The sequence below is a fragment of the Poecilia formosa genome, unplaced genomic scaffold (genome assembly GCF_000485575.1).
Source record: "Poecilia formosa unplaced genomic scaffold, Poecilia_formosa-5.1.2 Scaffold252, whole genome shotgun sequence".
In the NCBI taxonomy this organism is placed as follows: domain Eukaryota; kingdom Metazoa; phylum Chordata; class Actinopteri; order Cyprinodontiformes; family Poeciliidae; genus Poecilia; species Poecilia formosa.
The window spans coordinates 182,227-194,997 of NW_006800191.1; the positions used below are offsets into that span (position 1 = coordinate 182,227).

At 37.4% G+C, this 12,771-nt stretch overlaps 1 protein-coding gene across 4 annotated transcripts in view; it reads right to left on the bottom strand.

The window, feature by feature from the left end:
- Positions 1–5,265: 5,265 nt before the first annotated feature.
- The window catches only part of nectin1b (nectin cell adhesion molecule 1b), a 229,031-nt gene continuing 221,525 nt past the window's right edge, over positions 5,266–12,771 (bottom strand). For 2 of the 4 annotated variants that reach the window (XM_007569929.2, XM_007569928.2), the window contains one exon: positions 5,266–9,027. In XM_007569929.2, the coding sequence (XP_007569991.1) occupies positions 8,788–9,027 (240 nt within the window). In that variant the 3' untranslated portion in view covers positions 5,266–8,787. The remainder of the gene's footprint in view (positions 9,028–12,771) is intronic. The other 2 variants (XM_016680660.1, XM_007569930.2) reach the window with 2 other exon arrangements.

Consider the following 12,771-nt stretch of genomic DNA (forward strand, 5'->3'; position numbering starts at 1 on the left):
TCAGAACCGACTTTTTTCCTTCAGAATTCAGAATTCTTTCTCTGAATATTTTCCCATAATTTGAATTTTTTCGCAAAATTCTGACATTTCTTTCAGAATTCTAACTTTACTCCCAGAATGCAGATTTTTTTTTTTTGTTTTTTTTTTTCAGAATTTTGCCTTTTTCTCAGAATTCATTTTTTCCCCCCACAATTCGGACATTTCTCACACATTTTTTCCCCTCAGGACACTGAGTTTTTTCTCAGACTTCTGATTTTTTTTCTAAAAATGCTAACTTTTTTCTCAGAATTTTTTCCAGAATTAAAAATTAAATTAAAAATTCCTTTGTTTTCCCTAGTGGGTCTAATTGTCTCTCGTATGGCTGCCTTTTATTAAGACAAAAACAAATGGTCACTTTGTTTCTTTGTTGTTTAATTTATTGCTGAATAGATGTTTTTTTTAACATCCCAACAAAATCATTTTGCATTTCAAGATAGAAAAATAATATTTCTCATGAGTTTTTTCCAACCCCATGCTGCAATAAAGTTTGGGCGCTGCTGGTTTGAAGAAAGGAGAAAATGATTTAGTTTTCCAGGAATCTGGTGACTTATTTGTTACAGTAACTGTAAGGGCTTTTCTTCATTTGCCACAGATTGTCACATGGGATTTATTTCCATTTCAAATCAGTCAGATTCATTCCAGTCCCACCTTCGTTCCAATGCATCCCAATGAGCTTAACTCAATCCTACAATATGGCAGAGCGCTGATGAGAGGAAAAATGGCCGTGATGCCCATCTGATTCCACTTCCTGTTGCTGTCCGCTGCTTCCACATGAACTCAATTGACTGTGACTGTTGTAGTTTCAGCAGAGGGTGAATGTGCTGCATGACGCAGGAGAAAAGGTGCAAAGCAAAACAGATGCATTTAATATGCTTGTCTAAAAGGTCGGCTGCTCAAAGGAAATTGACTTGCCTAACTCATTGAAGGCGAGGAAGTAATGAGATGGAATTGTTTATGCATTTACTAAACATCTGTCACAATTGATGCTTTCTCCTTGGTTATTCCAGTACATAACAAAAAAAAAAAAAGAAAAAACACCTCAGACATTTATTATGCGCCTTGTCACTCCTGTCTTTCACTTTCTAGGTGACATATCTCTTTAAAGCCGTGACGCCGGGAGTCTGGCAGGAGAGCTGGTCACAGATGTAGAGCAGGTGTGCTGATTTCCCCCACGCAGCAGATCCAGGCTTGGCTGTACTTCCTGCTAAACAACCACACAGATTCTTGGCAATTTCATCCATTTGAAAAGGTACAGGTGTTCCACAAAAAGGTAGAGCATTCTGCTAAACATGCATTCCACAATACAATGGCTCTGCGGTGTCCTATAAAAATGGCCACTTACTGTAATTTCTCTTGAGTAAAAAATAATGACAGGAGAGCGCCTATGCTTTTCAAAATTGCTCTAAAAGAGGCACATTGTGCTAAAGATGTACAACATATGGAGCAGGTTTGAAAACAGCAGAACTACTAGCAGCAGTTTTATCACGATTGTGACAAATTAGTGCAAGTCTGTGTTTAAAACAAAAGAGACAAAGAGCAACTGTTTGACTAAGATGTGCCAGTGAATAGAGCCACAAGTGTTATTGTTTCCCAAGGTTCCAAAACAAATCAATTTAAATCCAAAAATATAACTTAATCCCATCATGTTCTCATATTCAGAGTAAATTACTTATTGTCAAATTCAATGCAAAACAATGTTCATCCATGTTCAGTTTTTACTTAGAAACAACAGCTGACACTTTGAGCTGCTGACTTTGCAACAATCCCTCGTCCAGAAGGAGAACGTGGCGACAGAGTCATGTAATCTGGGCATCATTTGACACCCGTAGGTGTTTATTCTTCAAAACTTAGACTAGATATTAATAAGTAGAAGTTTAAAATAAATGAATTAAACTTGGCGGAATGTATTCTGTTATGAAACATTCACTTTTTCCACGTTTTTATGCTTCCATTTGGGTCTCAACTGCTTCCAAAAGCAGCCCAGGGTCTGAAAAGGAAAACAACAGCCGCCACCCAGCCATTGTTTGGCTATAAGTTAATGTCTCAGTGTCTGGAAAATGAGCGGTACAATGGCTGCTGGAAAAGACGAGTGTTTTGTTGCAGACTTACCATCCAGAAATGGCTTGTTGCGTTCTTGTTGGTAGTGCAGGAGGCTCCACTTCTGCTTTTCATAGAGGTACGGTTGTATATTTACACATCTATTCGCAGCAGCTTTTATGTGTGAGTGTAAACGTTGATTTGGGGGGCGTGGCCAACAAGACGCCCTACAACGACTCATTCTGAAAGAAATCCCGTTATCTGATAGCAATTTTGAGTAAAAAATTTAATCAACATATTTTAAATATACCACAGGCATAGACTAGCCTGTTCAGTGAAGCATAATAGGTTATCTTTAACATTAAATTTACTATAATGCATTGTTAAGACAACAATGTAGTCCACACACCAGTAATCATAGTTGCAAAAATTAATATGAAAACATTGATTTCAGATTTATTGCAACCTCGTATGTATAACTTCCTTTTAAACTGGACAAACTTTCAGATTGGAAACGTTTCTTTTGTAGATCTGAATCAGGAAGTCTAATCCCAGCGGATGATTTTATTCGGTTATGAGAGCCATTCATTGTTTTCGTTCCTTTCACTGGTCAGGTTTCGGCCGTAAATGAGGCTTTGCCCATTTTTATGTTGTCTGGAAGCAGCCGGCTGTAATGTTTCAGGGAGGCGATAAGAACCGTTGAGGGCAGCTGTGATGATGTTGTTGTACAAGGCTGCAGTACATTGTGCGCCTCTTTACTCTGCTGAGTCCATTTATTACTTTGGTTCCAGGATTTGATCCAGGAAACCTGCGTCTAAAGTCAGTGGGGAATAAGAAACTAAGGAACAAGCTAACACAGAGTAACACAAGCTGGGTGGAGGCTACGCTTGTCAACGCAGCGTTCCCTGGTTTGATCCCCAACCCTGGACCCAAAAAAATGTAAAAATGCTACCTGAAAATCTGCCTTCTGTTGCTTTAATTGGTGTTTCAGAAGTCTCTGCTTCAGAGTTGTCCAGATAGCTTAGACTAAACAAATTAAAGCCAAGAAAAAGGAGCAGAGCGACATCTTACACAAAAGTGAGACACAGGATTTGTTCCAGCAGACTTCACCCAATCCAATCAAGTGGGCTTTTCTGGATGAGTTCTCCAGCAATTCTGGCATCTCCCAGAAGAAAGCACTCGAATTAACCTGTCCTTCAGTAATGAGGAAATTAGCTTTTTGAGCATCACAAGTATGATGATATTCTCCCACATTCAGCAGTTCCTTTATTGCCCTTAAAATGTGTCAGAAGCAATTCAGCCCACATGATATGCAGCTTCAGTTCAAAAGAGAAACAAGTCATATTCTTTTCTCTTTTTAATTTAAATAGTACGTCAAGAATAAAATGAGGTGCAGATATTGTGGTGGAAGCTGCAGCTGGTTAATTGGACGCTCTGTGGGTGTTGATGATGATAAGTTGCCAAGATTTGAGGTCAGACACAAGATTTGCACCAGAATCAAAAGGTGCAACCTCTCAGTTTTAAAACTGTGGCACAAAAGGAGGCAGCATGTTACTTTGTTTTAAAAAAAACAAAAAACTCTTTTTTTGTCTAAACTGTCGCTTTTTGAAGATTTATTCACTCTGTTCTCGATGATGTGCAGTTGGGAGGATATTTTGCTGATGCTGGTCTACTTTTGGACATTCGTTGTGCTGCGTAACCATGGCAACAAGGAAACAGCTAATTGATATTTCACAAGTTCAAAAAATACGTCGACTAAAGCCAAAAAAATTAATGCGAGTAGAAGAGAAGGAGGAAGTTCAACCGAAGACTGCAATTGGCAAAAAAAAAAAAAAGTCAAAAACCCGGCCAGAGTTTTGGTAACGGACTTTGCTGTGTTGTTATTGGGCCTCTCGAAACAATAAAGTCTAAAATCTAAGTTGGAAAAATCAGAATATTTGTATTTCACTGAGACATGGCGGCGGCAACGTCGAGCAGATAAAGATTTAAAGCAGAGAGGGAAAAGACAAGAAGGTGGATTAGCAGAGTTTACAGACAACAGATGGTGTAATCCATCAGTATTGTGAAGAGTTATCTCTGCAGCCTGGATGTTGATCTGCTAACTGTAAGTTTTTATTCATATGCATCAAGAAGAGATCACCAGAGTGTGAAACCATCAGCTCAAATGTTTCCAACCTGTGGAAATATCTGATAAACGTCCGACATTTCTGCAGCTGCGTTTCCATTAAAAACTTTGTTGATATTCTTCTTCTGTTAAAATTCCCATAATTTAAAAATTGCGGTGTTTCCATTAAATAACTAATAAAAACCAGGTTTTGTTCACATAATGTCATTAGGAACAGTGCTGCTTCATAATCCTCCAACTTCTTCCTGTCGTTTTCTTCTTCGTGGTTTGCGCCAGAGACAACATCCGGTTGTGACGGTTGCAGTTTTACTGAATAAACCAGTTCTGTTTAATAAACCTGATCCTGGCACTAAAATGTTATTGAAAAATGAGTTTTTTTCAAAATTGACATGTTTCCACTTAGCAAATTGATTTTCTTAATGTCAAATTGTGCAATTATTATTATGCAAGTCATAATAATAATTGGTCAGCTGCTCTAACCAGAGAAAACAAACCAATGACAAACTAATAAAAAGGATTTTCTGGACCTTTGACCTTATTTGGAAATACAGTTTGTTGGATAATATGATTTAGAATCTTAATTTGATTTATAAAGTATTTCTGAATTGAACGCTGGATGGTACAGACGCTCCATGGTTCTAAATATATCCAATTTATTTTTCTCACGTTACTTTTTCCAAATTTTCTTTCAATTTAATTGGTCATTAGCACATAATGTTTAAATAATTGCTTTTGCTTCACACTTCTAATATAAAAGCTGTGAATATTAACAGTCCTCTCACCTGTTGTACTGTCAGAGTGAAACTGCACTTTGTTTAGTTAATATTGTTCAGGTTGAGTGAATAAAATTAAAATTATTTTCTTTTCTTTAAGAAAACAGACCTGATTTTCTTCCAAAAGTAGAATTTTTTTTGTTTTCTTTTTCTTGTTTTGGAGGCAAAAACACAAGTAGCATTTTTTTTTTTAAATAATATTTTAACTTTATTGCTCCCAAAACGTCACGATTGAGTTTGGTTCTATCAACCATCACTATGGAGAAAACAAAATGGCAGCCAAAACATGGGTAGTTTGTGAAGTTTAATGTTAAACTGCATGATTTTTTTCCCCACATATTAGATACAATGTTCATATTTACATCAAACATAACTTGAAAAATGTAAAGCAAACAAACAAAAACGGTTTTAAACTGTTTCACAGTTTCATCCTTCAAACCTGGGCCATAAAACGTCTCAGAAATCTATAATTTATTCAAATTTTGAAAACAAATGTGGCTTTCGCTGTTTGTAAAGTGATAAAAAACAAAGCAGAATGCAAACCTTGCAATCTTCTAAAATCCTGAACAAAAACGTTGAGTGAAAACGTATCTGGCAATTATTATATTTAAAATGGAGTACAGATGGACGACTATATGTAAATGCCATTGTGAGCAGCAAATAGAAGCACTTACACGTCATTTTTAACAACAATATTAAAAATATTAATAAAAAGGGAGGGGCTTATTAATATTAAACGTGTCACATAAAGACAAAGATGTGTTTCAGTGTTTTTTTTTCTTTTTTTTCTCACACAGCAGGTACAGAAATATCAAAGTCCTTCAGCGGTTCCAAGCAGACACCACCGCTTAAACTAAACGCTAGCACACATATCAGGCCATCGCAAGACAACAAGGTGAGCACAGGAGAAAGTCTCACAAGTTTTAACTCTATTCCAAAAACCACCAGTATGAGTAAACACTAAAGTACCTTTCAACATCGTCAGGATTTTTTGTTTTTTATTTATTTCACGTCAAGCACAAACACAGGAAGTTTCTTCACGGATTTTTTTCCTCCCCACTCAAACGTCGGACATGGCGAAACGGTGCAAACTTTTTTGTTTTTCTGCAAATGTGTGTCTGGAGGGCTTGAGTGCATCCTGAAACTGGCTCTAACATTTTAGCATCTTAGCTTATTTATGGTCTGAAATGAAAAGTCACACTGTAAAATGGACTCTGAAAATAAGTGTTACTTTATATACCTAAGCATTCTCTAAAAAAATACAGTTTAGTTCTACCACAGACTAGTTTTAACTCTTTAGGCTATAAATTAGAACAAATTATATAAAAAACAGTTAAATACATTAAATGTGTGGGTTGTCCTTGGAAAAGCCAATTCTTTAGTAATGATAGCCAAAGTAAAAACCAGTAACTGCTGGTTTTCCTGAGGACAAGCCAGGTTTGTGATTGTCTTCACGTATTACTCCTGCATTGAGGAAAAAAGCAAAACGAAAACTCCTGTTACTTGATAACTGTGCAAAGGACCCACAGAGAAACGAGCCTCAACATCTCCAGCTAACTTCACAAAAGATATGGAAAATACAGCATATGGTAAAGCGATCATGTAAACTGGGATTGTGCAGCGCGTCGCTAATCAACAGCAGTTTGTCTGTTTGCCGTTAAAATATAAGGTAGCTCTACTGTAAACGTTGGCAAGAGAAGCAAATTAACAAAAACCGACTGGAACAAATGTCTTTGGCAACTACTGGTAGATATCGATGAAATACCAATCTGGTGGTTTGTACCGCCAACATGAGAGAAATAGCAGATGCTGTTGAGTTCAAGCCCTTTGATCTTTGTTCTGGTTTATGAGGATAACGTTCCGATCAAATTAGAGACGCGCCGATCGATCAGCTGCAGATCAGAATTGACCAGTTTTGCCCGATTTTTCCTATTAATTTAATGATGAGTCAAAACTAAAAAAAAAAAAAAAAAAAAAAAAAAGAATCACTAAATAAACTGATTCGGTTTATTTAGGTCCATACCTAGTTCTCATGAGATGTCACTTCTGGTAGCTTTGTAACTGACAGCCATCTTGGTAGGTGCTCTTAACTGTCAGGCGGTTGCCATGGAGTTGCTATGACAACAACAAGCAAGCCACATTCTCTGCTGTCAAGATATTTTGTTGATATATCTTCCTCATCAATCTTTTTTATTTTTCAATATACTTTCTTTTTGTTGGTGTCAAAGCCGTGGTGTTTGCCTACCAAGATGGCGGCTCAGTGGCTTAGGTCACTTCCGTGTCAGACTTGTGGGAACTATGTATTAAAAAAAAGGATAAATTGTAATTCCTTCATTTTCTAACAACAAATTGGGAACATATTTTCCCTTGTTTGCTGTATTTCTTCAAAAATAAAGTCAAAAATTAAGAGAGGCAGCCATCTTGGTAGTCAGAAAAAGCCTGATCGGTGCATCTCTAGTTCCAATACTCCCAAAATAGCAGATCTTAACAGCAAAGCAGGTCAGAATGGTATCGAGAGATTCTGTTGGAAAACTGCAAATTGAAACCTCTGGTGGTATTTGATTGGGTGGTCCATGTCGTAGCTCAGATTTTCTACTTTTTTTTTTCTTACCATCAAAAGAAACACCCAATCACAATTACAGTATAGAATGACTTTTAAGCAAGCAACAAAACAAAACCATAACCAAAAGAAGCACATTCCTATGAGAAGTGACGACTGCGGGGAGGACGAAAAGAAAAAAAGAAAAAGGGAATCTTCAGTGGCTTTTTCTGTACATGATTGAATTGTTGGCAAATAAACAAAATACAGATCCTTGCAAAAGTATTCAGACTTTGAACTTTTCCAGATTTTGTCACGTTGCAGCCAGAACCTTAAACGTGTTGTACTCGGATTTTATGATCAACCAACACAATGCATTAGGTAATTGTGAAGCGGAAGATTTTGAATTTCACAAACAAGAGTCTGAAAAGTGTGGCAAACATTTTAAGTCAGCACCATTCACTCTGATACCACAAAATAAAATGTTTTGGAACGTCGTAGAGGTTTTCCTCCAGATCATTTAGTATCTTTCTATCAACTGTTACCTGGTTTCTGTTGAAATAGTGTCAGCATGATGCTGCCACCACCATGTTTCACAGTATATCTGGCTTTCAAAACGGATTCATTTGACTGGAGCACATGCAGTACCTGTTTCGGCCACTAGATGGCAGAAAATGGCAAATTTCAAGCAAGACTATAACTTTTTAACGTTTTTTGTTCTTCCAACTTTTCAATAAAGTCTATTTCACAAATGAGTACAATTCAGATGTTCAACATTACAAAGATTAGAGGAAAAGAAGCTGAATGCAACACACGACACTTTTTGTCGTCAAATGTCAAAAAAAATAAATAAAATAAAATAAATAAAAAATTGCGACATTTGTTGTGTGTCCACCATACCATACAGCCACCATCAAATATATAAATACTGCGGTTGCAATGTGGCAAAATGTGAAAAAGTTCAAGGGGAATGAATATCTTTTTCAAGGCACTGTAAAGGTGGGGGAACAATCAAAAGGAACAGGAAGTGTGGGCACACATACGGGGTGAAGGCTCGAGTGGTGGAGGCAGGCATTCGGTGGCGACTACGCTAAAACCACAAGGTGACTGAGGTCCTACAGCTTCTGTGGAGCAAGCAGCACACAATGCACAAGGGGTCAGAGGCAGGGGAGAGCCCACAACTACACTAAGCTCAGGTAATAAATAAAAGCAAGGTCAGGGACGGATGCACGTCTCTTTTTCTTCGCTATTGGAGAAGCGTACGCCGCCGATGGTCACACGGATTGCTCCTTGGGGAAAGTGAATCCGGCTCGTGGGGCGTGGGCGGGGAAGCTGGTGTTGGAGTACATGGGCTCGTTGGTTGGGTGCTGAGTGTAGGGATGCTGAGGCAGGAAAGTAACAGGCGGGTAGGCCGGAGCAGACTGGGACTCGGGGACTTGTTCCATGTTGCAGGCTCGTTGGTAGCTCATGTATTCATCCGGGTTCAACAGCTCTTCTGGTTGCTTCCCAGTTTCCTGCAAAGATGAGATGAACAATCTGTAGGGTGTTTTAACCTGAACACAGAGAGGATTTATCTTTTCAACCTTTGCAAAGGGGGAGAGTTAGAGCGTCACAAAACCACAGCTGTTCCTCAAAACAACTCCAACTCGCCCCCCTGCTGCAGCCTGGTTTTATTCGAAGCGGGGCGGAGGTTGGTTATAGAAACAGAAACTTAACCCTTTCATGCATAGTGGTCACTACAGTGTCTAAAAGCCATTTTCTTGTGCTTCTTATGTAATAAATGCACACAGACCACTGAAGTGGACAATGATGCATCATAAAATACTCTATCAACTACTGGCTATCAGCTGCAAATGCAAGAAATTATTTTTTTTTAATCCAATATGGCCGACAGACAAGAAATCACGCCAACCGAGCCGGTCCCTCCTTCTATTGTAGATGTCTCTTGCAGATAAAAAGAAATATTGACACATCAGATAACCCCTAAAGAACAATACTACTGATGTATTTTTCAAATAATTTTGTATTTGGAGAAAATTACAATTGATAACCTAAAAAAAATAAAAGTTTTTTTTACAAAATATTTTTTCCTACTCATTTTTATGCCTTAAGAAAATAAAAAGAAATCCTGACACAAAGCATCATAATTCATGCATGAAAGGGTTAACAATAAGCAGCAGGGGTCTGTCTGAACCGGCTGGAACCGGTTTCTCCACGAACAGGATGGTCCACGTATCCAGTTTGAGCCAAGAACAGAGAGACCAACAACTAATTCATAACTATTTACACAACTCTTACACAATCCTTCAAGAAACACTGGTTTACATTTTAAAGATAAGCATTACATGAACAGAAATAAACCTCTGACCATCATGGATTGCTGCATTTTATTCAGTAACCCTGACTGGTTAATTAAACCAACTGGTGGGAACTGTACATACATACATACACATACACATTTGGTTTTATGTTCCAATAAATGCACATTGTTAGAGCAGCTTTATAACAGCAGCAGATGTGGCAGAAATATGACATATGTGCATAATTGGCTCCAAACTGTTTGCAATTAAGGGGCGTATTGTTTATAAATTAAACTGTAGTTGCAGATAACAAAAATGCTGACTGAAGCAAGTTGAGGGCGTTTAATATCAAAGCATGAAAAAAAAGTAAAATAGATTTAATGAGAAAATATTTTTTTAAAACATCAGTTTTTGATCACATGTTGCCTTTTCAATTATAACAGTTGTGTAAATAAATAGATATTTGCTCCAGTCTTTTGTTTCATTTTGTTATCTCAGCCCCAACATTTCCCAAATTCCCTTTAGTTACATCTGAATAACCGATGTAAATGTAGGCCTCAGACATTCTCCTAAATAATTCATTTAAATACAGTTTGCAGCAGGGCTAAATTATTAGGGCAATAAAAGGAAAGGTAAAAAATAAATCCAATTTTCTCAGATTACATCATTTATGAGTAATCTGAAAAATTGTTTTTTGTAAATCTTTTACATCAGCTCATAAGCAGAAGCAGCATTTTCTGAAAATATTTATGAGTTAATGATGAAAAACCAAGAAATGGTTGGTTTACAAACAAGTACGATACAATGAAAGCAACTCTTACTGAATGTAAATAGTTAAGCCATCTGATTTTAGCTTAGAAATTAATTGATGGATAATAGCTAATAACAAAATTATAGCAAAACTTCATCCTACTGAGATTCAAATTCTACTAAAATCTAAATTAAAACCTAGATTACATCTTGCGTTTGTTTTCCTCAAAAGCGAAGTTATTCTTGCGTGATTTTTGGCAGCTGTGAACCCCGTATTGCTGTTGCATCATTTCTTTGTTAGATCAAAACGTTCTCTGAATGTGATGCATCTAAAAACATAAAAGGATTCATAATCATCTTGCAGATGTTTTTCTTTAAAGTCAGACTTTCTTCTCCCAGTTGCAACATGGGTCAACTTGCGCTGTATTATCACTTTAGAGGCTCCATGTCTGAATTGTTTGAAAGGTTAAATTCAGTAACAGCATCTCCTCACAGGGTTTTTCAGGCATTGAGTTAATTTTTCTGCTGTCTTTTTAAATTAAATTTAGTAACAGAGCCCTAAGTCGGAGGAGAGTCAAATTTCCAACAGAGTAAATTGTATTTTGTTGACATCAGCAACGCTTCCTGCTCCTCTCAGGTGTGTTTTGCTTTTTATAACTCAAATTTAATCAGTCCACTGAATCACCACAAATTTATGACAGAAACTCAATTACTTAAAGTAAGGCTACTAAGTGCAATTATAGCAAACATCTCTGTCAAACAAGATTTTAATACGTTGCCTTTTTTCCTTTTGTACAACATTCAATGGAAGTATTTCAGTCCTGCTTGTGATCTACTGCTGCTAGAAGAGTCTCTTTGGCAGCACAGAGGTTTTACCTGACAGCACCTATTGAATGGTTCAGCACACAATGGGGAAGGTCAAAGGAGCAAACACAAAGCTGAGGAGGAGGGCGACAGTTCTGGACATCCCATTTAAAATAAAATCCCTGCAGATTTGTTTCATCAACATGCATCCTGTCAGATTAAATGCACACGTGATGATCCATATCTACACTGTTTGGTCAAAACAAAAACACACACCCTCGGAAGTTCATTGGACCGTCTTTGTCTTTGATTGCATAACGCCTTCACTTCGTTTCAAAAAGCTTTTGCATGTATTTAATCATACACACAGAGAATCAGGATCTCACAGTACATAACTAAAAGCGTGGATCGGGTCTCTGAAGAAGCTAATCGAGTCCGACACCCAATCAAAACTATTTCCAGCCCAACTCAGACATACAGACTGAGGTAAAGTTCAGTAATGTCTCCACACTGGTGAAACGTAGTTCATGGATGGATGTTTGCTGAACCTGGAGTTGACCAGCTGCACTCAGACGCTGCTGCAACCGGCGCTGGGTATGACGGGCGAACGGCTGCCTACTTCTTCTCTCTGGAAGAGCATTAATCTGGAATCAGCAGATGATGTGACTTTTTCCATCACTCTACAGTTTAATCTTTAAGCTCCTTTGCAAATTTGAGCCTTAGGAGTTTTATTAAGCGTTCAGGTCCAATCCCGTAACTTCCCTTCATATTGTTTGCAAGCGCTCAGGTCTTCGCGATCGTTCAGGATTTTTCCTTTTAACCAGATTTCTTCGTCAAAGTCAATTATTTTTTCCCTTCTTTCCAGTTTTTTATAATGCATTTGAATAATTTCTGCATTCTCCTTTAATGTTTTCTCTTCTTGATTTGACCTTTAATATAGAGATTAACATCTTTTCCACAGTGACAGGATCTTGAAGATATTAGTTGAGTTTATCATCTATTCAGTGATTATCCAATAGGAGGGTAGAATCTATTTTTTTATCAGTGTATCTGTTTTGTTTTTATCATGTAAAGCACTTTAAAATGCCTTGCTGCTGAAATGTGCCATACAAATAAAAGTGGATTGAATTGTATTAATCTTCTCAACACACTGAGAAGCAAAGTAAATATTGCCAAAACCTGCTGTTGGAATATCGTCTTCATGAGCAGTTATTGAGGGATGGCAGAAAAAAAAAAACTAAATAGGAGCTTTATGTAAACATGTGGAGGTTGATGGACTTTAGTGGCACTTTAGCAGGAGCTGTCATCTTTGGTTTGTAGAGATTTGGGCAACAAACCCTCCAGTCGGGCTGGATGTGGAAAAAAGGATGAATTTGTTGAAAATATGTTGACTATTTGAATATC